The 24,925-nt window shown below is 49.6% G+C and overlaps 1 protein-coding gene across 6 annotated transcripts in view; it reads right to left on the bottom strand.

Moving 5' to 3' along the window:
* TXNDC16 (thioredoxin domain containing 16) overlaps positions 1–24,925 on the bottom strand; it is a 36,551-nt gene that overhangs the window by 4,239 nt on the left and 7,387 nt on the right. For 4 of the 6 annotated variants that reach the window (XM_014257446.2, XM_005528575.3, XM_088058017.1 and 1 more), the window contains exons 4-18: positions 24,705–24,778; positions 23,834–23,908; positions 23,415–23,536; positions 22,808–22,898; positions 20,598–20,754; positions 19,381–19,547; positions 18,997–19,057; positions 17,414–17,552; positions 16,582–16,728; positions 16,063–16,122; positions 9,533–9,701; positions 9,072–9,208; positions 4,617–4,701; positions 1,336–1,474; positions 628–788 (exon numbers count right to left, since the gene is read on the bottom strand). In XM_014257446.2, the coding sequence (XP_014112921.2) occupies positions 628–788; positions 1,336–1,474; positions 4,617–4,701; positions 9,072–9,208; positions 9,533–9,701; positions 16,063–16,122; positions 16,582–16,728; positions 17,414–17,552; positions 18,997–19,057; positions 19,381–19,547; positions 20,598–20,754; positions 22,808–22,898; positions 23,415–23,536; positions 23,834–23,908; positions 24,705–24,778 (1,784 nt within the window). Of the gene's footprint in view, positions 1–627; positions 789–1,335; positions 1,475–4,616; positions 4,702–9,071; positions 9,209–9,532; positions 9,702–16,062; positions 16,123–16,581; positions 16,729–17,413; positions 17,553–18,996; positions 19,058–19,380; positions 19,548–20,597; positions 20,755–22,807; positions 22,899–23,414; positions 23,537–23,833; positions 23,909–24,032; positions 24,100–24,704; positions 24,779–24,925 lie in introns of those variants that run through there. The other 2 variants (XM_088058018.1, XM_014257449.2) reach the window with 2 other exon arrangements.

The raw sequence follows: 24,925 nt of genomic DNA, 5'->3' as shown, positions 1-24,925 counted from the left end.
GATTAAGCCACTGAGGCTTCTCTGGGCTTGGGCAAAACAAACAGAGGATAAAAATTCAAAATGCAACTAGGAAGAGGAGGATTAAAAAAAATTAAAAAAAAAAAAATCCCCTTTCCTACAGTCTTCTATTTCTTAGGTCTCGAATTAATTTTGTTGCTTGAATATTTTTTTAAGTTTCATTTATAGGGCTTCTGGTTGTGAAAACTTTCTTTCAGCAGTCAATGACCAGTCATTCCCTCTAATTGCTGATGGAAAATCACCATAAGACATTCCAGGAGGGCAAATTTCCATTTTTTTTTTTCTTCCCACATGCAACATAAATACAAGTAACACCAGACCCAAGGTCAAGCTACGACAAGCACTAGAGAACATTTTCCTCTATTGAAAACCATTTCTGCAATCAATTAAATATTTACTAATTTTACTTTGTCAGGCAATTTTTGCAGCTGCCCAGAACACTGAGTGAACCATTGCTCAATGCTTTGCCCCCCCCACCAACTCCTGATGATTTCAGACCCAATAATCACATTACCAGCTCGTGTTCTCAGTATTTGCAGTCTCAGGGTTTTGTTTTTTTCCCCCTGCAAGGCTCAGAGGGAGTTAATGGAGAGATTTTCAAACACTCACAGGTTCAACCAGCAAGCCACAAACGCCTGCTGGGGTCTTCCTTTTGCCAGCTTCAGCATTTCTTTTCTTTCCATCTGACTGATGTTACCAGCACTGAACAGGATGAGGAAGGGCTTTCCGAGCTGCAAGTACTGGGGCAGATTTGACACGGTGATTTCTGGCTGCAGGACGTCCCAAAAAAGAAACCGGGGGTTATGGGGAGGAGAAAAGAGGAGAAAATTCCACTTTCTGCTCTTACATGAGGCTGCAGGGGTTAAACAAGGCTGCAGTGTCCGTGTGGAATGTGGGGAGCTGGAAGAGGGCTGGGATTTTGGTGCACTTGGAGATGTCTTTGCCCAACCCAAGTGCACCAAGTCTGTGGGAGCAGCTGTGAGCTTGGAGATGTGAGCAGAGCAAGGCTCCAAAAGGCACATGGAAAAAGCCCTGGGAATAGGGAACAGAGCCTGTGGGAGGCCAAGCCACTGCTGCAGCAGGTGAGTCACCCTGAGACCAATCTCTCAACTCCAGGGTCTCCTGCTCCAAGACCACCCAGCAAACAGCAGATTTCTGTCCAGACTCCCTGCTCCAAGTCATAAAATTTCAAAACTGACTCGGCACGATAAAAATAACGAGCGGACACGGCCGTTCTGCAGAACTCCACGCTACAGTCAGAGCTCTGCAAATGACTGCAGTGGAAAAAAAGGACATTTTGGTTTTATTTTTACTCACAAAAATGTCCAGCAGTTCATATCTGATCATCTGCACCATGTCCTGCACGCTGTGTTTGGAAAGAGTGATGCCTTCCACGCTCCGGCCTCCGCTGCGGGCGAGGAGGAGAGCAGGGGGGGACACGGAGTATTTTTGGGATCTGAAAAAGAGGGATGGGCACAGAGGGGTTGGACACACCCCAAATGTGCTGCACACAGAGCTGGCATGCTCCTGGAGATATGTCCCATCATTGGAAATGTTCAAGGCCAGGTTGGATGGGCTTGGAGCAACCTGGGGTAGTGGAAGGTGTCCCTGTTTGTGGCACGGGGTGGAATGGGATGAATTTTTAAGGTCCCCTCAACCCAAACCATTCTGGGATTCTGGGATTTTATTCCTTCTTCTCCTTCATGTTTACACTTATGGTTGGGTGATGCAAACACCCACCCAGGGCTTCACTCTGCCTCCCCAGCCAAGGCAAACAGAGGGCTCACATTCCATCCAAGGGACACAGCCCACAACAAAACAACCTCCAGCAGATCCAATTTTTGTCTCAGTGAACGAGCCCAGAAATGTTGGTGAAGTCCAAGCCCCACACTGGAGCAACACACACAGGCTGCACCCACCCACTCCTGGTGGAGCAGCCAGATTATCTTTGATTCCACAACACCCTTCTGGTGAGAGGGTTCAAGGGATTCAAAGAAAAAGCTGAGAAAGTAGGAAAAGCAAAAATAGGAGAAGTCTGAGCAATGAAAGGGCAGGGGGGACACCAATTTTCTGGAAGTTTGAGGAACTTCAGCCCTGGAGGCTCCAGATGGCACTGCCCAGAGGAAGGGTGTGACAGGGGAAATCAGCTGTCTCTGCAGGTTTTGAGGGCATGTCTGGTTTGTTTTTCAAAGGCTCCTGGCAATTTTTCAAAGGCTGTGACACCAAAGAATCTGAGAATTCCCAGGTTTGGGTTGGAAGGGACCTTAAAGCTCATCCAGCCTGGCCTTGGACACTTCCAGGGATCCAGGGGCAGCCCCAGCTGCCCTGAGCACCCTGTGCCAGGGGCTGCCCACCCTCACAGGGAAGAGTTTCTTTAGGTCATCAGTGACACAGAAAATGGAGGGAACTGCATATAATTAATTTCCATGGTGTCCAACTCTTCTGGAGGCCTTTCCCATCTTCTATCACAGCATTTATCTCTCTGGGACTAATCCACTGCAAACTTCACTGTGAGCTGATGTATTTACAGTTGATTAAGTCTGCCAAAACCCTAAAAAGTATTTAATTCAGGGATTTTGAACTTATTAAACTTCTGTGAGTTTTAAAGAGATTCTTTGCCTTGGTCATGGCTCAGAGGAGTGAGGACTCTTGTTCCCTGTATCTAAAATACATCACCTTGTTCAGCAGCCTTTGAAAAGCATCTGTGAGGGTGGTGAGGTGCTGGAAGAGGATTCCAGAGAAGCTGCTCCATCCCTGGAGCAGCCTGGGATAGTGGAAGGTGTCCCTGCCCATGGCAAAGGGTGGAACTGGATGGGACTTAAAATTTCTTCCAATCGAAACCATTTTGGGGTTCTACTCTGTGATTCCATAAGGAAATATCTTATATACTGCCAGGAAAATCACCAAATTCCCCAGCTGCACTCTATGGTGAAATCCCTTCTCCTCTTCCTGGTACTGTGTTGTGCTCACCACAGCTTTCTATTTATACAGCAGGACCATTCAGTGGGTAACACAAGTCTTGCATTTCAATCAAAACCATCTGCAAACGAATACTTGGCAGGAATCTCTGACATCCACGTGGAAATAAGTAAGGACCTCATGCAAAGCATTTCTCCCTCAATGCCTTTTTCCCCTTCATTAGGGACCAGCCCAGCAGGTGCCTGCTGAGCAAACAGCTTTGCTGACAACACCCTTTGTGTATCCTGTAGCCCTTTTTCCCTGGAAAAGGTCCACAGGATGCACAAAAGGGGAATCAGCTTTCTGTGACCTAGGAGCCACAAATATTTTCTCCTTGAGCACTGAGCTGAAGAATGGTTTTTCATTTTCTGAAGAAGGGAAGTGAGCCTGGCTCTTGCATCAGGAATTCCTGTAAGTGTTTACTTTCTGCTTACAGTTGAGAAGCCCATCAGCTACAGTAGCTTCATCCACAAATCACAGCCAAAATCCAAACTGGGCAGAAGGACTATCAATATAAACTGCACTAAATATTCCTGCTAAACAGGAGCAGGCTGCAGACTCCTGGAGCAAGAGCAGGGAGGTGAATTCTTGCATGTGTCAGCTCTGAGAGAGCACAGGCTTCTTCTCCTGGTACCTTGAGAGATCACCCTATCCTCTGCCTTTTTTTCCTTCTATCAGCTGGGCTGAAATCCTCAGGGAAGAGAAGTCTTGACTGATGCCTGGAGCAGTTTGGTTAATAGAGATGTATTCCCAAGGTGTTTGCATTTCTATTCTCCGTGCTCACCACAAAAATGCCCGTGTCTCATCAGGAATGCATCACACCTCTGAGGAACTAATGAAAATAATTCCCTGCTGCACTGCAGGCTGTTAAACCCACACCTGGAAAACAGGCCAAGGACCTCCTGGGATTTTTAACTCTGCCTTGATAACTAATTCCTGATGGAAATGAGATGCCAGAGCAAGCTGGAGATTCCCCCTGGACCCAGCTGCATTTCTAAGCACTGAAACACCTCTCACACTCCAACCCAAAGGACTTTGCCCCTTGCTGGAGGCTTCATGACACATGGAAGATCTCATTAACTCCCATTTGACTTCAAGTCAGGGGATGCAATTCCACCAGGAATGCAGCTCCATGGCAAGACAGCATTTATTTCTCAGCCTCCAAAGCATTTTCCAGCACCCAGACTCAATGTCCACTCCACTCCCAGCCCAAGCTTCTTTTCTGGCTGTTCTTGGCATCTGGGGGCAACCACCAGAGCAAGGGAAGGCACTGCAGTGACTATCCATCATTTTTTCCTCATGGAAAGAGAAAGGCAGGACTTTTTCCCCCCCTCACACACTGATGGTGTAGTTTTTCCAGTGTGTTTTTGATTTTCAGAAAGGTTTGTTCCTGTTTGTGGGAGGAACACAATCACATCCATGAGGGCTGAAGGACTGAAAATACCCAGAGTGAGTATGGACAGCAGGAAGGTGACCATGAGAATCAGTGGCAGAGCCAAGGTGACAAATCCCTTTGGATGAGTCCTGATCCCATCTCCCTGCAGGAAAAAGTCACTTGTAGCTGTCACTCAGCACAGTGACACTTTCACTAAGTGCAGATCAGCTTGAATTCTTCCCAAAGGAAAAGAGAAACCACTTACAAAGCCAAGGCATCATCTTCAAAATACATCCCCATCCTTACGTGGCCACTTAGGACGTTTCCTGCCTCTTCAAAAGCTTCCCTGGCTGGAAAAAGACAAAGGTACAAGAATAAACCACAGAAAGAGAAGTGCTGAGGGTTTTTTTCCTGGAAACTTGATCGATGCTTGCACACATAACATCCTGCCAGAGCAGACTTTCAGGAACTAAAGCAGGATTAGAGGCTCACAAGAAATTACTGCAGCTCGGGGCTGCAGGCCATGGGAGGAGGAGCAGGCAGAGAGCAAGGATCAGGGGAAAATTCCCATTATGAGAACAGTGTTTGCTCTTCAGCCACCAGCACTGAGCCTCCAGGATCTGCAGGACACAGGCACTGCTGGAAAATGAAATGTCTTTAAGTTCTTACAGTCTGTAAGAGTTCTTGGGAACAGGAGACCAATTATAAGTCTAAACAGAAATCTTATAAATCCCAGTGACCTTTGAGAAATGATGGATGATGGCTTTACTGGAGTAGGGCTAAGAGCCTGGAGATAAACCAACATTTCCCTCAAGTGTCTCTTGGTTTATCCAGCTCCTTCCAGCACACTGGGGCTGTTGCAGGATAAGGAAAAACCAGGCTGGGCTCTCTTGGTCACAGCTGAGACTGAGAGCACAGCTCCAAAACAAAGCTGACTGCAGAGCTGGTTTATTCCCTGATAAAAAGCCTCCAATTTCACAGAATTCCAGAATGATTTAGGTTGGAAAGGACCTTAAGCTCATCTTGTTCCACGCCCTGCCATGGGTGGGGGCACCTCCCATCAGACCAGGTTGCTCCAAGCCTTGTCCAGCCTGGCTGTGGTTTCAGGCAGGGGATCCATGGGAAAGCCAAGTTTTGTGGGAACATGCAAGACATGGTGGGGAGCTTGTGAAATGCAGAGATCAGAGCTCCAAACAGCTGCTGCCAAAGGTGGGGTGAGAACAGGGAGGATTTCAACACCACCACCCAACTCCTCCTTTGAACTGAGCAACTGAAAGCAACAAAATCGGCTCTTCCGACCCAAGGAGAGGGAGAAATCTCCCTCTTTGGAGAAGCCAGGTTTTTCCTGAGACTTAAGGGGGTATCTCAGATGCAGCCATGATATAAATTGCTGTCACACACCAGTGACTGCTCCTCAGAACATTTCACTGTCACAGCACAGCCCAAGCTCCTGGGACCGGTGACTCAGAGCTCAGTAGATGGAGCTGCCTCACAACCGGTCACTTTTTGGTTCTTTGATTCCTGTTTTGCAGCTACACTCAAAGCTGGATTTTCCACTCTTTCCCACATGGCCCATAAGATTTCATTTAAGCTGTTTTCCTTTCTAAATGGAAGGAGTTCCTTAAGGAGTGGCTCAGTCATTATCATAGAATTTCTGAATGGTTTGGGTTGGAAATGACATTAAAGCTCAGCCAGTTCCACCCTTCCATGGCAGGGACACCTTCTACTATCCCAGGCTGCTCCAAGCCCCGTCCAGCCTGGCCTTGGACACTTCCAGGGATCCAGGGGCAGCCACAGCTGCTCTGGGCACCCTCTACCAGGGCATCCCCACCCTCCCAGGGAACAATATTTTCCCAATATCCCATCCATCCCTGCCCTCTGGCAGTGGGAAGCCATTCCCTGTGTCCTGTCACTCCAGGCCATCATCCAAAGCCCCTCTCCAGCTGCTGCTACAGAGAAACCATTCTTGGATGTTGCTTTCCAGCTCTTCTGGTCTTTGGTTACTTGATTTTATCAGTGCTGAAATACTGATACCATCCCAAATTCCTCCACCAAGCTTTAAATCCTCACTTGAGATATGAGCTTGTCTTGAAGCACTGCCCTGGCTGCAAGAATTCCCTCCTAAGTCAGGACAACCTCCAGCAATACCAGGCTTATTCCTTGACCTGATGAGATCCTCCCTCCCTATCACACTTCCAAATTTTTCCCTATTTCTGGCTGTACTAGATCCAGAGCCACACACCAGCCCATATTTCTCCAGTGACAGGTTCTTTGCTTCGTACCCAAACCCCCCCCAAGTTCACACAGCTCCACTGCAGACAGGAAGCACTTGAAAAAAATCTATTTAAATATTTCCTAGGAAATTGGTCCCCTCCTGAAAGCATGATTTGAATTCCCTGAGGGTCCTGCTCATGCTCTGCAGCACATTCCTTGAGCTGGGATCCCAGCTGCCCTGAATTGCACAAGCACAACTTCACTGACTTGGGAACAAGAAGGAATTGAGCTGCCACATGAGGAAGGGTCCAAAATCCCTGCAGAGTTTTGGGAAGCAGGATCTGAGCCCCACCCTTTTATCTCTCTGGAAGGAGGCATTTTCTGACCGTGCTCTCCAGCACAGCAGCTCCTGTAGCATCTCTTGTGCCTTCCTCACTTGGCTTCCACTGATGCTGCCAAGCCCTGTGAGGCACCAGGGCTCAGGGATATTTATCCCTGAGGGTTTAGGACAGTTTTACTTCCCAGGATGCTCCCAGTTTCTGCATCAAAACCAAATTTCTGTCCTAAAAGTTCTCTGAGTTTCCAGGAGAACACTCGTTCATTGCCCTCAAAATACATTCACCTCCTCCTAGTAAATTTTATTTAGGATTTTTCCACCAAGTCTCTTTTAGCTCAGACCCTCCAAAGGGCTTCTTAACATAGTCCTGATGCTAAGGGTTGGAAAACATCCAGGATTTTTTTTAGCAGGACATCTCATTGCTCCTTTTCAGTTCACTAGAAATGGCAATGACATTGCTCACTGCTGCTCGGGGTTAGAGCAGCAATTCTGCCACGAGAAAACAATTGGGAATTCCAGATAAACCTGCAGGTTGGTAAGAGGAGCAATGTGGTTCTCCTGACTCCAGCCTGGTTTGATGCCAGAACAGCTGGCTCCAGGTTCCTGCTCCCTCAGGCTGTTCTGCTTCACAGCTCCAGCACCCCCAGGAAATGGGTGGAGAAGACATCCCACATTCCATCTCCCTGAGGCTGAGTTAGCCCAGCCTGAGGATGCCATTCTGGATTGCAGATGGAATGTGTCCTGAGGGAAGAGGCAATCCTACAGGATCCACAAAGAGCTGTCTGGAAGCCTCCAAGGCTCTTGTTTGCATGGAAGGAAATGAACAGCTTCTCTGTAGAATCATGGAGTTGTTTGGGTTGGAAGGGACCCCAAAGCCCATCCATGGGCAGGGACACCTCCCACTATCCCAGGCTGCTCCAAGCCCTGTCCAACCTGGCCTTGGGCACTTCCAGGGATCCAGGGGCAGCCACAGCTGCTCTGGGCTGGATTAGATGTTTTTTGGGATCAGCAGGATTTCCTGCTGTATTTACCAGATTAGATCTCCAGAGGAAGGCAGAGATTTGGCTGTCAGCTGGCTCAGGGAACACAACCCAAGTGTTTTCTAGTTGGTTCCAGGCATTCTGTCCTGACCTCTTCCCTCTGGACCCTCTCACGTGAGAAAGTAGCTTGGTTTGCACTAAACCAAAGCTTAGAGGCACAAGGGAGATTTAAAATGAAAATAATCTGAAAGTTTGATCTTAAGCAAGATCAGAAGTTCTCCTATTTTTAAGGCAGCAAATCCTAGGGGAAGCTGGCAACTGGGAGTCTGTGGGGTTGGAAGATCTCGGCTCCCAACTGTGAGGCCCTGGCACAGGGTGCCCTGGATCCCTGGAAATGTCCCAGGCCAGGCTGGACAGGGCTTGGAGCAGCCTGGGATAGTGGAGGGTGTTCCTGCCATGGCAGGGGATGGAACAAGATGAGCTTTAAACCAAACCCAACCATTCCATGATTGTCATTTGCCTGGTGTTCTGTCTCCAGACTGGATTTATTCCCTCTCCCCTGGTAACATTTTTCATTTCTTTGCCCACCCATTCCAAAATCCTCAAGAGGATTACATTGAGTTATTCACATTTCATTCCTTCTGATGCAGGAAACTTCATTTTACCTTGCTGTTCTGTTAAAAAAAAATTAAAATAAAGGTATTGGATTGTGTGTTACAAGAACTGGGGTTGTTCCCTCTTCAGGAGAAGTCAGCAAGATCCAAGAGTGGATCTTTTCCTTTTTTAAGGAAGAATATGCTGGGACATGTTGTACATGGGCTAGAGGAAGAGGCTGATGGATCTGGGCTAAACCAGGTTAAGAGGGAATTTAATTCCAGCCTAAAACTGCTTTGAAGGGACTCATACAGAGGAGAGAGCCAAACCCTTGTGGGTAAGGGGCAGGAGATACAACAGGGACAACAGGCTTGGGAAGCTTCTGCTCCCACATGGGTGCAGCAAACACAGCTGGCAGCTGGATGTCCTCTGAGCCAGGGTATGGATCTGAAATCCCACACCTGGAATCACCTGCTAACCTCTCGTGGAAAAACTGAAAAAGGCAGTGCCAGACAGGATGTGCTGTGAACTTCCAACAGCTGGAAGCATCCCTGTCCCACCAGGAATGAGGCTTAACCCACCATTCCCAACAAACCTTTGCTGGTGTCTGTGCTAAAAACTCCCAGGAGTGAGGTGTGGTGATGGGATGAGAGCTCAGATGGAATCTCCCCTCTTAAATATCCTTCTGCTTCATCCATCGTGGTCAGCTTCAGCGGGCAGGGAACTCGGCTCCTGTGGAAAGGCAGAGAAACAACTTGGGCTGTTGTCTTCTCTGCTCTTGGGATGAAGAACCAACAATCAACCTCAATCCAACAAGGCCCCATCACAATAGGGCAAGTGTGACACCTCATTAGAGACAAAAATTATCATCTGGGAAGTCCCAGAGAGGTGCTGGAGCTGGTTACAGCCAAGAGAGAACAGCCTGAGCCAAACTTAAAGCATTGGGATCCTCACTAAAAATAAGAAAGAAAGAATTCCAGCAAAAAGAGAGGGATGGTGACAGCAGAAGGAGGTGGCAGATGTGCCAGTGTCACCCTGTGGGGGTTTGTCACTCACAGCAGGATGAAGCTGCTCAGCTCCTCTGTTCCCCACATGCCATCGTATGTCACCGACTGCTGTCCCTCCTTGTAAATCTTGATGGTGGGGAACTGGGTGACATTCTCCTGGGAGCAAAGGCCAGGCCAGTCCCAGCAGTTCACTCGGGACAGCAAAACCCCCAGGGTTCCTAGAGTGGAAAAGGAGTATTCAGGAATGATAGGAAAAATTAAAAACAATATTAAATTGGTTGGAGAACAGAGCTATTCATTATTATTGTCTGTGTTTGTATTAATGCTGACAGAAATCCACCAAAATCCAGCCACAAATATACAATCCCTCTGAGTACAGCCCATCTCCCTCTTGAAATCACACATTCCCTGAGACATTCACATCTGACTGGTGACTCAAAAAACACCACAAAATCCTGAGACAGCTGTCCAGGAGCTTAAAAGGCAGTAGGAAAAGGTACTGGAAATACCTTAGGAATAAGGCCAAGAGAAAGAAATAATGTAGGCACTCACTTATAGGAAAAAGGGAAGATAAAGGTTGGCATGATGGAGGAGGAGGATACAGCCAAGGTTTTTGCATTTATTAAGTTGTTCAATATTGAAAAATCTCTGTTCTACCTCAATCATGAAGCCAAATGCACCTGGACCAGTTAAAGGGGATGGAAGAGAGATGCTCCCATCCACTGCCCTGTGGGATTCTTGGGGCTGTGCTGAGAGCCAGGAGCTGGGCTTGGTGATCCTTGTGGATCCCTTCCAACTCTGGATTTTCCGTGATCCCACCCAAGCCATGAGCACACACCTGTAGGACCTTAAGGAAGGGGTCTCACAAGCAAGGGAGTGGGAAAGGAAGAACATTTGGGAATTACAGAGCAGTCAGTCCAATTGTGGGTCCTGGGAAATGTCCTAAGAAGGCTTTTTATGGGTCTCACCAATGGAAGAAACTCAAGAGATTGGTAAGACGGGAAACAAATGAAAAGTTGGTTCCTTGAGTGCCCAAGGTTTGTGCAACTCCAGCATTTCCTTCAGCAAAGAACCATGGAGTCACAGAGTGTTTGGGTGGGAAGGGACCTTAAAGCTCATCCAGTTCCACCCCCTGCCATGACCAGGGACACCTTCTGCCATCCCAGGTTGCTCCAAGCCCTGTCCATCCTGGCCTTGGACACTTCCAGGGATCTTTCTTTCATCTTTGGGCTGGGTGAAGCCCAGCACAAGCTGCTGCTGTTGGTCCATGGCTAAGCCTGACCTAAATCCTGACCAGTTTCACTCCCTCCCTTCCCTTGGCAGCTGCCTCAGGGGCCTGACCAAGGACACTGTGCAGTTGTCCATGACCACAGCAGGAATGCTCTATCTCAGAAATCTTCATTCCTTCCCTAAATTTCTTTGAACAGGACTCAAAAGCTGCATGGGAAAGATGGGATAAAACCTAGAGACAAGTACACACATGGACACAGACCATGGCAAAGAGTCCTTCAGAACCAGGGTTGGGACAGATGGTGAGGATTTCTCAAGAAAAACCAGCCAGGCTTTTCTTCTCTCCCTGTCCTGGGTCTGATTCTGATCACTGTTTTCATTAAAGGCCTGGCTGATGGAATAAAACACATCCAATCTGGTTTTGATCTCAAGCCTAGAGGGGCAGAAAGCAATTTGAAAGGCAAAGTGTAAGGACAGCAGCATTCCACAAGGAGAAGAATGATGCAAAGGTACCACCAGTGCTGCAGGAAAGGGATGGACACTCAGCAACATCTGCAGCCCATGGGAAGAAAATGATGTTCTTCTGACCTGGTGAAATCTCTGCAGAGCCCAGCAAGCCAGCCTGGGAAACACATTTTTGGAAAGGTTTAAGCAGATGAGAATCTGGAGCAGTTTGGAAGATTTCCCTCCTGAGGAAAAAAACAAGTTTTGTCGGGAAATCACCAGTGAGAGAGAAACAATAAAATCCAACAACACGTCAAGGGGGCTCTGGAGGGGGCAGTGAGATCACGGGGCAGGGTCAAGCAGGAACCCCTGCCAGGCTGGGAAGGGCTGACCTAAAACAAGTTCCTGAGAACTCAGCACAGCTGAGTGTTGCACAAACCCTTGTTGCCCGGGAGTTGTGGACCTCCTAAGCCCTGGGAGGGTTCCAGGCCAGGCTGGACAGGGCTTGGAGCAACCTGGGAAGGGGAAAGTGTCCCTGCCCATGGCACAGAGTGGAATGAGATGGAGCTTTTTCCCTCCCAACTCAAACCTTTCTGGGATTCCATGAGGATTTCTGTAGATGGGGTGAAGGCAGAGGTGACCTCAGCACAAGTTCCTTCTCCTTATCCCTGTATCCTTGGCCTCCCACAGGACCATCTTCTGCAACCTTCATCTGAGGTTCTGCACTGCAGTTCAGATGAGGAGCTTGCTGCTGTTCTGCCTTGCATCAAACTCTTGTGCAGAAAAAGCGGGAAGCTTTTTACAGAATGGGAACAAGTGAAGGGCCTGCAAATCCACTCAGACAGCAATTGTCAAAACACTCCACGAGAGCAGAAATGGTTTGTGTCATTCCCAGACTCTGCAAGAAGTTCTCAGAGTGAAAGGCTGACCTCAGATTTATTTCACACCTCTGATCCAGTATAGCTGGTTCTCATCATCTCTTACCACATCATCTTGTGTCTTGCCCAACTCTGGGAAATAATTTCATGGACATGGGGCTTGGATGTCCTGTTCAAATCCAGTTGTGAGGCTGCTTGAAGCTCTTTCAAAGATGAATTTTAATATTTGGATATTAGCTCAGGGAATTATCTACCATGTGCTCTGAAGGAGCCCCATCTGGCCTGAAAAACCCCTGGTGCAGGATGGTCCCTCTCCCACCCCAACCTGCACCATTTCTTCATGACTGAACGAGCAGAACCTTCAGCAACTGAGTAACTCAGCAAAGGACTGTCCAGCCCTGTGGTCACTGCTGACTGGGAAGAAAGGTAAAAGAGGAACACAAAATCTTGTCCTTTGGTTTTAGAAGCTACTAAACCCAGCAACAGCAAGAACCTCTGTCCTAGAGGTCTTAGAAAACCAGGACAAGACAAACCATCAGTGCCATAGGGAGCAAGAAAAACCAGGAATCCCATGAACTTATCATTTGAACTTATAATTATTTGGAAGGCAGGGCTGGCATGGTGCTTGAGCATGTTCAGGGAAAGGAATGGAGATGGGGAAGGGCCTGGAACACCAGGAGGGGCTGAGGGAGCTGGGAAGGGGCTGGAGAATTGCTGAGGGAGCTGGGAAGGGGCTGAGCCTGGAGCAAAGGAGGCTCAGGGGGCCCTTGTGGCTCTGCACAAGTCCCTGGCAGGAGGGGACAGCCGGGGGGGTCAGGCTCTGCTGCCAGGGAACAGGGACAGGAGGAGAGGGAACGGCCTCAGGCTGGGGAATTTTAGGCTGGATATTAAGGAAAATTTCTTCATGGAAAGGCTTGTCCAGCCCTGGCACAGCTGCCCAGGACAGTGGTGGATTCTCCATCCCTGGAGGGATTTAAAAGCCGTGTGGATGTGGCACTTGGGGACATGGGACAGTGATGGCCTTGGCAGTGATGGGGGCAATGGTTGGACTCGATGACCTTGGAACGCTTTTCCAACCTGAACAATTCCATGATTTCATTAAAAAACCAGCTCACTTGAAGAGCTGCTCCAAAGGCTACAACATGAAATAGAAATTATCTACAAAGTGCTGCACTTCAAGAGGAAGAATCCAATACAGAATGGAGACAACTACCTGGAAAACACCACACAACAAACCCTGAAATCCTCACTGCAGCATCAGGCTCCACACATATAAACTGCTAAATCATGCAGTTGATTTTCCTGCCTTTGAGCTACAACTCAAGAAGCCCCACGAGCACAGAGGAGGAAGCAGAACAATTTTTCATCACAATATATCACTCCTTAGATACAGATTTCCAATCTTCTTTGCAAAAAAGGCCAATAACCCACCCAAGAAATGCTCAGCACTGTCTCACCTTCACATCCCCTGCTCTAAACCTTGCTGCTTCCAAAAATTCCCATCTTGCAAAAGCAAACCAGAGGTGCAGCAGTGAGCCCCGGTGGGACTGGGGAATTCTTGCCCCAAGGGTAGGAAACATGCTCAGTTCAGCAAGGCAGAGATGCTCCTCTTTGTCTCCTGCTAAACTGGATCTCTCAATAAATGGAAAACACTTGAGGGCTGGAAACTTCACTCGGTGAGGATGCGCTGAGCATCTGGTATGGGATGACTCACGGGGTGTTGCAGCCTCCAGCCTCCTCCGTTCCGGTGTGTTTGATCACACATGGCCTATTCTCAGTGCCATTTTGCACAAAGAATTGGCATCAGGAGCAGGACCTGCTTCTGCAACTCAAGATGTGCCTCCAGCATGGGTGAGTCACTCCTCAGACAGCTGCTTGTGGATTCCCAGCCCTTGGGAAGGAAGCTCCACCCCGGGGCAGGCAGGAATACCAGCGCTTCTGGGGAACTGAGAGTGTCCCAAGCCATGCCCCACGTTCTATTCTCAGTCCTGATCCAGCCATCACTGAGAGCCCAGGGAACAGCATCCTCTGAGGTTTTCCAGCTCCTCTGCTAGCTGGTTCTCCCAGCTCCCTGAGGCTCCTTTAGCAGCAGGGAAAAAGGATCTCCAGATGCACCAGTGCAGCTGTTGTGTGTCTGCTCCGAGGTCACGGCAGAGAAACCAGACTGGAGTCATTCCATAGGGTCACCTCAGGCCTGGGAGTCTTTGGAGAGACCTCAGTGATCACAGAGGAAAGGCCCTGACCCCAGGCAGTTCATGATCTCTGCTGAGAATCTGCCTGTGGCTGCTTCCCTGCCCTGAGATTGTTATCAAGTGATTCAGAATGCACATGGTGAAATCCTGGCCATGCAGAACCCACCAAGGCCCGGCCACTGACTTGGGAAGAGGCCAGGTTTTACCCACAGACCCTCCTGTGCTGCTCCTTTAGCTGGTCTGGCTGCTGGGGAAGTCCAAAAGAAACCCCAAACCACCACCAACCCCAATATCTCAAACAACAATTTGTCCTGTCCCTTCCTGTTCATTCCTGGGATTTCAGTCCAGATCAAAGCTGCCAGTGACTTTCCCTTCATGCAAACCACGAATGCAGAGCTGCTTTCCTCCAGCCCTCAGCACTGTCTGCAGCATTCCCAGGAGAGCTTCTTGTAACCAACTCCCACTGCAGCTGCTTCCCAGAAATCTGTAGGGTCCTCTGCACACTCCACTCATGTCCCCACTGCTGAATCCTGCAGTGCCCAGTCCCAGGGAGCTGGAAAAATGAGCCTTGATGGAGGAAAAAAACAGGAGAAGGAACCAACCACCTCCAGAGGTGCTGGAATAGCTCTTTCCCTGACTTCCCCACTCTGCCACAGTGGGATGAAGCCACCTCAGTGTCCCCTGCAGCCAAGGAGAGAAAAAAGGCACCTCTGGAAGAGATTCAGCCCATGTAAGAACTCGCCTCTCTCCACAAACCAGAGTGGGATGGGGTTGAGGGCCTGAATGTGGGGCTTACACTGCACAAACCCTCCTGAAGGATCCCTCCCTCCTGCCTCTGTTCCCAGATTCCCTGATGTGCTGGCTCTAAGTGCTGCTGATTGTTCATCATCACTGTGTTATTTATGGAGCTCTGTGGCCACCTGGGAGAATTCCCACACAACTGAGCCACTCTGCAAGCCCTGGAGGCACCATCACTGTCAATTCTCCCCCTGACATTGTCCAGCCCACTGGATCTGGGCCTGCCCACACCTGTCTGTCCTGTTTTCCTCAGGGATAATCACAGCTCCTTTTTCCAGCAGAGCTGAGGTGCCACACAGCACATGGATGTGTAGGGTATCTCCTGGGCCCTGAGGGGCACAAACAGGACCCTGTTTCCATGTTCCAGGCCACAGTTCCTGCTGTTTGCTGCTCTTTGTCACCCACTGGCACTGGGGCTCTGCCCTGGCCCTTCCCAAATTCCCCCTGTGCCCACCAAATGGGATCACAGAGTAATTTAGACTGGAAGGGGCAGGGACACTTTCCACTATCCCAGGTTGCTTCAAGCCCCATCCAACCTGGCCTTGAATGTTTCCAGGATCATAAAATCATGGAATTCTTTAGCTTGGAAAAGCTCTCCAGGATCATTGAGCCCATCTGTAACATCAGCACTACCAAGGCCACCACTGTCCCATGTCCCCAAGTGCCACGTTCCCATGGCTTTTAAATCTCTCCAGGGATGAGGACTCCACCAGTGCCTTGGCAGCTGTGCCAGGGCTGGACAACCCTTTCCATGAAGAAATTTTCCCTGATATCCAGCCAAAACCTCCCCTGGTGCAACTTGAGGCCATTTCCTCCTGTCCTGGTGTTTTTTTTCCTTGGGAGCAGAGACTCTGCAAAGATCCCTAAATAAGACACAAAGGGATGTTCCTAAACAAGCTGGTGTGGATATGACTTTCCTTAGGAGTCTGAGGAGGAAAAATGAGTGTATTCCAGCTGAGGGAATGAGGCACCATCAATGTCTTGATTCCTACTGCTGACAGGAGCAGGTGAAAGCCCTGAGCCCGGGGGTTCCTTACCCTTCAGGTGAGCGGCCACCTCGGAGTAAGAGCGCAGCACTGCCAGGGACACGGCTTCCCCTGAAACACAGGAGAGGGGAAAGAGCCCTGAGGGACAGCCAGGAGACAGCCAGCCCCACCTTGCTCCCTGACAATGTCACATTATCAATCTCTGCATCCCCAGGTGCTTCAAGCTCTTTAAGATTTGAAATAAATAAGGAAAATTGAACTTTATGCTTCAGCAGCCAGCAGAGTGTCCAGGCCAGCCCATGAGTCCATGCTACATTAACTTCCCCTCTTGTCCCACTTTTTTTTTCCTATAAAATGAAAGTTAAAAATCTCTAGATATCAGATTGATATCTGCTGTAGTCAGCCAATGAGAAGAACTGATTTAACCTGATTGTTATTAATGCTCATGGGACAGGATTTGGCACGGATTAACGGCCAAAACTTGTCTCCAGGATCTCTCCAGGATCATGGAAATCACAGAGAGCATCCCAAACTTAGAGAAGAGGCAGCCAGACCACATTTCATACTCACAGCTGGCATAAAACAGCACCACTGTCCGGGCAGCCTCCGAGAGGGAAGAGTGGAAGTTCTCCTCTGTCAGGACAAGGATCTGCTCCAGGGGCAGCTCTCTCTTCTTGTCCCTGGAAACTGCTTCCACCACCTGGTCATCCTGAATATCTGCAAGGGATCACAGCTGTGTCCAGGGCAAGGGGAACTGCAGCCTCCTGGGCCACCCCAGTGCACGATTTTGTAACCCAGAATCTCTCAGCAGAAACATGGGGTGAGTTAAATCTTGTACGGGGAGAGGAGGAGCCACACAGACAAAACCCCCAAAATGCCCTAATCCCACTTCACACCAGCTCTGCCCTTGGATTGGAACAATTCTCTTTAGGCTCCTCTAGGATACTTCCCCCCTTTTTTGCACAATGAACAAATGCATTTTCAATTCTGCATTGCAGGGACCAGAGTTTTCTCCCTGGAGGAGAGAGGTCTGAGTCTGCTCTTACAAAAACATGTCTCAAACCCCTCCAAAGGGATGGATAATTTTCAGATGCTTGTTGAGGACACAGTGCTGGGTGCCCTTTAACCCCCCATGCCTTTGGAGCTGGTGCATCCAAGCACATTCCTGTCCCTCAGACAGCAACTGCTCCTCTACCAGCTCTGATTTTTCTCCCTGGTGTTTCCACTGAAAATCAGACCTGTCTGCCATCTTCCAGTGACCTCAGAGGATGAAAGAGTCACTTTGTGGCCACCATGAGGTGACTGTGATGGTTTGCAAGTGTTCTCTAGTGCTTTGCCATGTCTGATGCTGATTGCACCTTCTGTCTGGTGACAATCAGCTTTTCACTGATTAATTGCACACCTTGATTATTCTCTTTCTCATCCTCATCTTCCTCCTCCTGCTGCTCATCCTCCTGGATTTGTTTGACCTTGTTCTTATCTTCCACCAGGGTTATAACTTCATCAGTGTCTTCCAAGACCAGGTATTGGATTGGCATTCCCTGAGGAAAACAATAAATCAGAGGGAGCACAACATCCCCCTCTGCTTATTTTGTCTGCAGACCAAACTCAAGGCTGATGGGGCACCATCTCCCAACTCCTTATTTTTGGGATATGTCACAGATCCCTGAAGCTGCCAGACAGGGGAATGTCTGGGTTATGTTTCTTTGACCCAATTTCTCCTGTGCATGAGTTTTTCTTGCTCCAGGCTGAGGTTTCCTCGTGAGGAAGTAAAATGTGGCTATGAGGGATCCTGTGGTGAAAGTGAACACCAGCCCCATCTCCCCATCTCCCAGCAACTTTACTCAAATCCAACACTGCAGGAAAAATCCCAGTGGCCAAGCAGGGAAGGAGAGCAGGGAAGTACAGGGGCCACTTGGATGTCCCCCTCATTAGAGGGGTCAGGCTGGGTCTGAGGAGCCCATCCCAGCCTGGGAAACCAGCACAAAAAATCCTGTATCTCATGGAGCTCAGCCAGGAGAAATGTTCTCAAGTGTACAGGAACTGCCAACCCACGGAAAGAAGCAAAAAAGCAATATGGATTTCTCAGAAATGAGACTTTGTCAGCTTAAAACCAGTGCTGGCACCAGTTCAGACAAAGGCACTGGAGAGAAAATGGGGAGTTCATCAGGAGAGAAATGACAAAGTGCTGGCAGCTCCCACGGACTCCCAGAGCCACCCAACATGCACATCTCTCAGCAGGCCAAGGGAAACCCTCAGGGGATGCTCAGGTCTGATCCTGCAGCTGGAATCACAGATGTGACAGTTCAGGTAATCTGGGCCATCGTGTGCTCCCTGGCATCTGCCAGCACCCAATTCCAGCCTGCCTCACAAGCTGGGTCAGGTCCCTTCAGAGTTTAACTCATCTTGCTCAACCTCATTTAACTCACACCCTGCCCTTTTCCCAGCTCACTGCCAGAGGCACTGGGTTACATCAGCTCAGCACAGACCTTTGGTTGTTTGCTCTTTGTTTCACACTCAGTCCCTTTCCCATCTTCTGATGCCTTTCCTAAGGCCTTCAGAAGTCCAGATCTTTGGGGAATTTGAACTTGGATTTAGTTCACAACCTTGTGTTGCCTTAAGGTGTAGTGGAGATGTCACTCAATGTTTTGAACCCAAAATAAACTCATTATTTTCTCTTTCCCAGCAGGCACAATGGCTCTGCAGCACCCAAATCATGGAAGGGACATTAAAGATCTCCCAGTTCCATCCCCTGCCATGGGACACCTTCCACTGTCCCAGCCCTGTCCAACCTGGCCTTGGGCACTTCCAGGGATGGGAAATCCACGGATTCTCTGGATAATCTGATGCACACGTGCGAAACTTGGGAAAGACACTTCCCCTTGAGCCTCAGGGAATGCTGTCAAATTAACACCAGAGATGAGCAACATCCCACCACCCTGTCCAGAGCTAAGGGTTGTCCAATAAAGAAATCCAGCATCCAACCTCTTCTGGTGTCTTGAGGGCGATGTTTGACCGGTGCAGAACATTCAGATCTACGAGGTCCCTTCCAAAACACAAAATGAACATTAGGTGGTGTGACATGGAAGTTCACCTCTCCTCTTTCTGCCCTAATTCCATCAATGCTAACTTTCCTCTCCAAAATCCCTCTTAGTCTGAATATTTTTCCACCCCTAAGCCAGGAACACTTCCAAATTAATACAATTCTGGACACATCCTTAAATATGAAACACCCTGGATATAGCCTGGTTTTACTGCCTCTCATCCAAGTATGGTTGAGTCCACTGAATATCATCCTGGTGTTGGGATAATCCAGCTCAGAAACCCCACAGAAAGCAAGGAGAACCCCAAAACACCTGAGAGAAATACCTGGACAAAAGGGCAACTCCTGCTTTCCCCAAGAGCTGCCAGGCCACAAACTCTGCTGTCCTCCTGTCAGCCTCATAGGTCTCTTTCTGGCTCAGGATGAACACCAGGGGCAGCCCGAGCTGCAAGTGAACAGTGGAGATCTTCTCTGGATCCTCAGCAACCTCTGTCTGGAGAACAGCCAGGGTTATGCTGCAGCACATCTCAGATGAAGGTACCTCAGCTCTTACCCAGACACAGAAATTCTCAGGAAAAAGCTTCCAACCCCAATTGTAAAACATCCATGGAAGCAGAACCCACACAACTCCAGTTAAACTGTTCCCACATGTCACGACCTTCCCAGTTAAAAACCTGGGCTTTATTCTATGTGGGTTTTTTTGTGGTTTAGCAATTCCAGATGTTAAATCCCCACTCATTTTTATTTACCTGGCATCCATTCCCTGAGGCAGTTTGAAAATCCCAGCCACAACATGCAAGAGCTGGAATCCTTCCCTTCCTGCTAGGACGTGCTGCTTCATGACAGCACAGAGGTGCTTGATGAAGTGCCTTCCCTCCATGGGTCTAATCCAGGAAAATGGCTGAAGGAGCACTCCCAGCTCATCTACTCATCCTTTTGGATGGGCAGGGATGACCACTGGGAACAGGAGGCTGCTGAAGTTCTCTGCCCCATGGAAGGAGGAGACAGGAAGGAATCTCCCGTTCCTCGTGATCACCAAGGCGTGAAGGACTGGTATCAAATTCCAGAGGGTGCTGAAACTCCTGCAGGGAGCCTACAGGAGCAGCTGAGGACTTTGGGGTTGTGGAGTTTGGAGAAAAGGAGGCTGAGAGATGACCCCATTGCTCTCCACTGCTTCCTGAGGGGATGTGGAGAGGGAAACACTGATATCTCCAGGGATAGAACATATGGAAATGGTACAAAGCTGCATCAGGGGAGGTTTAGACAGAATATCAGGAAGGTTTCTTTACCAAGAGCACTGGAACAAGCTTCATATTGAGTTGGGCAGTACTTAAGAGTCATTTGGAAAATGCCCTCAATAGTTTTATTTATGTTTTGGCCAGCCCTGAATTGCTGAGGCAGTTGCACCAGGTGTTCCCTGCCTGGACCCAGCCTGGAAGGGGCAGATTCCCACACTCAGCTTTTCTCTCTGCTCTCACCTCCCTCATCCTCACATCCCCCCTGCCCTCCCACCCAGGGTCCCAGCAGCTCCTCCTTCACCTACCACCAACGGAGCCCCCATGAGCTTGAGGTGCCTGTGGATGCTGAGCAGGGTCAGGGGCTGTGCCAGGGCTGTCCTCCTGCAGGGCTGGGCTGGCTCTGTGACCTGCTGGCAGTGGCAGAACAAGAGCCAGGCAGAAGAGACATCGGGGTCGTCATGGCTGGGAGAGAGGAAACAAAACCCACCCTGAGCATGGGTTCAAAGTGCCCTGGCAGAAGGACCAGGTTTGCTGATGTGTTTCACAGATTATCCTCAGGCTCAGGGTTTGGAAGGGCTGTGGAACAGGCTGGAGAGATGGGAATGTTCAACTGGAGAGGAGAAGGATCCAGGGAGAGCTCAGAGCCCCTTCCAGAGCCTAAAGGGGCTCCAGGAGAGCTGGAGAGGGACTGGGAACAAGGGATGGGAATGGCTCCCAGTGCCAGAGAGCAGGGATGGATGGGATACTGGGAACTGGGAATTCCTGGCTGGGAGGATGAATTGTGGCTGCTCCTGGATCCCTGGGAGTGTTCCAGGCCAGGTTGGATGAGGCTTGGAGCAACCTGAGGCAGTGGAAGGTGTCCCTGGTTAGCTGTGACACCCTCACTGCTGTTCATCTGTGGGTAACTTTGGGAAGTCACTTTCCTTTTCCAATGCACCCATTCCCTACCCCCAAAACAGGGATCACCTTCCTGATAAGGATTTCAAAGAGCTCTCCATGGAAGAGCAAAGTGCAATATTAAGACCTCAAATCCTGCTGCCTGGGCTGGCTGGAAGCTGTTCCTGTTGGAGAAGCTCCCACCATTTCGGCAGCTCGGGAGGTGGTGGCGCTGCTTTAAGGAGAATTGAGGCCATTCCTGTGCAATGACAACCGTGCCATCTAGTGGGAGCCACAGCACAATTCCCCGGAATCCTGCAAGGATGGAATGGCACCTCGGGAAGGGCCACCCTGCTGCCTGCCCTGCTGACACTCGTGACAAAATCCCAGGTAAATCATTATGGAGTTATTAATGTTGGAAAAGCCCTCCGAGATCACCCAGTCCAACCGTTCTCCCAGCACTGCCAAGGCCATCACTGAGCCGTGTCCCCAAGTGCCACATCCACCCAGCTTTTAAATCCCTCCAGGGATGGGGACTCCAACACTGCCTTGGGCAGCCCATTCTGACAAAACAATCCCTCCCAGGAAGGAATTTTCCTTAATATCCAATCTAAACCTTCCCTGGCCCAGCCTGGGGCCGTTCCCTCTCCTCCTGTCCCTGTTCCCTGGCAGCAGAGCCCAACCCCCCAAGCTGTCCCCTCCTGCCAGGGACTTGTGCAGAGCCACAAGGGCCCCCTGAGCCTCCTTTGCTCCAGGCTGAGCCCCTTTCCAGCTCCCTCAGCAATTCTCCAGCCCCTTTCCAGCTCCCTCAGCAATTCTCCAGCCCCTTCCCAGCTCCCTCAGCAATTCTCCAGCCCCTTCCCAGCTCCCTCAGCCTCTCCTGGGGCTCCAGACCCTTCCCAGCTCCGTTCCCTTCCCTGGACACACTCCACCACCTTTCCATGAGGGGCCCAGAGCTGCCCCCAGGATCTGAGGTGTGGCCTCAGCAGTGCCAGCACAGGGGGGCAATCTCTGCCCTGGGCCTGTAGCCACAGGCTGGTACAAGCCAGGTGCCTTTGGCCTCTTGGCCAGCTGGGCACACTGTGGGCTGAGGAAGCAACACCCCATGCCGTGTTCCCACTTCCTCCCTCACATTCCTGACTGCAGGAGGTCACTTCAGCAGTCACATGGAAGGATCTGCCATTCTAAAGCTGCTCCTCCTGCGTGGGAAGGTGTGGAGGAATGGCTAGGTAAATCCCAACAGGAAGGCAGTGGCCACTGAGGCCATGGGATGGGGATTCCCAAATCCATGAGCAGCGCTGCAGTTCTAGCTCTTGGATACCACAGCACAAGGCAGGAGTGCTTTAGGACTCTAACATCAATTCTCCTGAAAACTCATGGCTGAGGTTTGATCCATCATCCATGGAAAGGAGACAGGGGGCTCTTCTCCTGTGAAATCCCACCCGACACAGCCACAAACAGCAAGGCTGCTCCAAGGCCAGGAACGAAACCTGCAGCTTTTGGAAAACAGATCTGACTGTGCACCTTGGCACAATATCCTAATGCCATCCCAGAGGTGATTTGGGAATCTGAGACACCAGGAGTGAGGCAAACAGTGCATGGGAGCAGCTCTCCATGGTGGGGGTGTGGCTGGATGTACCTGGTGGCTTTCAGCAGTGCTGCCTCAGTTGTCAGGACAAACTGGTGGATGGTGCCATAGACAAAAGCTGCCTCCATCACAGCTCTGTGCTCTGGAAGGGGAAAGGCAAGGTGAACTCAGCTCTGATCCCTCCACATCTCCTGTTTCATCCTTCCCAGGTATAAATATCAATTCCCAGGCTTTCAGAAACTCTTGGTACAATGTCACAGAGTCTGTCTGAAAACACACTGTGAAGGGAAATGAGCAACTGGAGCTGGATCCCATTTCTGATCCCCAGCAAACAGGTGCTGTGTGAGAATCCATTCCACTGCACAGCCAGAGACCTGCCCAGGGATTTATTATTTTTAAGACAGCAACCACTGCCTTGCTTTCCCTCTCCAAGTCCATCTCTCAGGGTTTATGCTGCCAGCAAAACTTTTCTGGTGCAACTAATCCCTCTGGAAACAAAGCAAAACATAGAAGACTTCCACAGGAAATAGGGATCTGTGGCTGGGTGGCCCTTTCAGGTTTTCATTTGCAGGATTTGGGTCAGAAACTCAGCTCCTGGATATTCTACCCAAAAAAGGTTGGGGGAAGAGAGGAAAGATGGAAAGCTGAGCATCCATACCTGCTGTCCCAGTAGCTGGTACATAGGCAAAGACCATGTTGGACTTCCCTTTCAACACATTTTCAATGTTCTCAAGGTCTGCCAATGCTTCGATGTATTTAACTTCATTAAAGAGCAGGGCACTGAGGAGGCAGAAGAAACCTCATTAGCAACTGGTTGAAGAGTAAATTTGCAGCCACACAACCACGATAGGAAAAACAGGGTAAAATTCCAGCTTCTTGCTGGCAGATTAAGGATTCACAGCCAGCTGGAGGTGCCCAGGCGTGTGCTGGTGAGTTGTATCAAAGGAAAAAGTTTAACGGTCAAAGCATAATGAAGAGAGGAGCTTGACTGAGAGCAGCCTCTGGAATACCTGGGGTTGGCATTTCATGGGAATAGCAAGGAAAAGGATTTCAGAGTGGGATGTGGTCTGGACTCACAACAAAACGTTGGCGACGATGGAGTTCACGTCGAACAGGGCGTCGGTGGGGAACTCTCGGATCAGTCGGTTTCCTCTGCAGAGGGAAGAGAGAGGCACCAAAGGAACTCAGAGAGATTCACTGCATGGATCACACGGGAAAAGGGAGCCAAGGCAGGCACAGAGGATAGGGAGGATGATGGAGAAATGGCAGAACACACTTGAGATGTCTTTGATCCGAGTTGGGAATTGTTCAAGCCTGGTTGAGCAGGTTCCTGCTGGACACGGTGGCCTTGGCAGTGCTGGGGGAAGGAGTGGACTCGATGATCTCAAAAGGTCTTTGGAATAGTTGGACTTGATGAGCTTAAAGGTGTTTTCCAACCTTAATTGTTCCATGATTATCAGTGTAACAGTCAATGAGAACTGAGCTGATACATGGAAAAGCTTCCAGATGACAACCCCTGGAGAGACCAGGGGCTGAATCTGCCCATCCAGGGCAGAAGAGTTAACCCCACCAACAAGGAGAGCACCAAAAAGTGTTTCCTTCTTGCACTAATCCCAAAATCTCATGGCCTGAGTATAGCTCTGGGGGTGGGAGGCCAGAGGAACAGGAGAACACTGATGGAGGGTTTCTCCTGTGGTTTTGTTCCACAGCTCATCCCTCTGTTGCTCCAAGGAACTTGGGGCAGGATGGGAGAATTCACACTGAGGACAAAGCATCTCCTCTGCCTGTGTTGGAATTTTGGGAGAACTTTTTGCTAAACTATGCAGATCACTGCTGTCCTCATGGCTCCTCTCACTCCTCCACAGACATCTCTGATCGCTGCCAGAGTTTCCTTCAAACATTTGCACAGGAAAGAAACCCCAGTGCAGTGCCCAGAAATGCCCCTCACCTGAACAGGAAGGCTTTCCTTAATGCATTTTCTTTTCCACAGTATCTTGAGACATCCTCTTTGGGACAATTCACCTAGACAGCAAATATGTGTAATTAAAGATTCAGCCCCACAATGACCACACACACACCCCCTAAAGCTTTCTTCCATTCAAGAGTGTAAATCCAGCCTTTCCAAACCTTCTGGTGGGGGGAAAAATCCACCAAAATGGAGACCAGAGA

This window comes from Pseudopodoces humilis, chromosome 7 (genome assembly GCF_049639895.1).
Source record: "Pseudopodoces humilis isolate 2021_Gansu_Grassland_sample_001 chromosome 7, ASM4963989v1, whole genome shotgun sequence".
Classification (NCBI taxonomy): domain Eukaryota; kingdom Metazoa; phylum Chordata; class Aves; order Passeriformes; family Paridae; genus Pseudopodoces; species Pseudopodoces humilis.
This window is presented reverse-complemented; position numbering and strand designations above follow the sequence as displayed.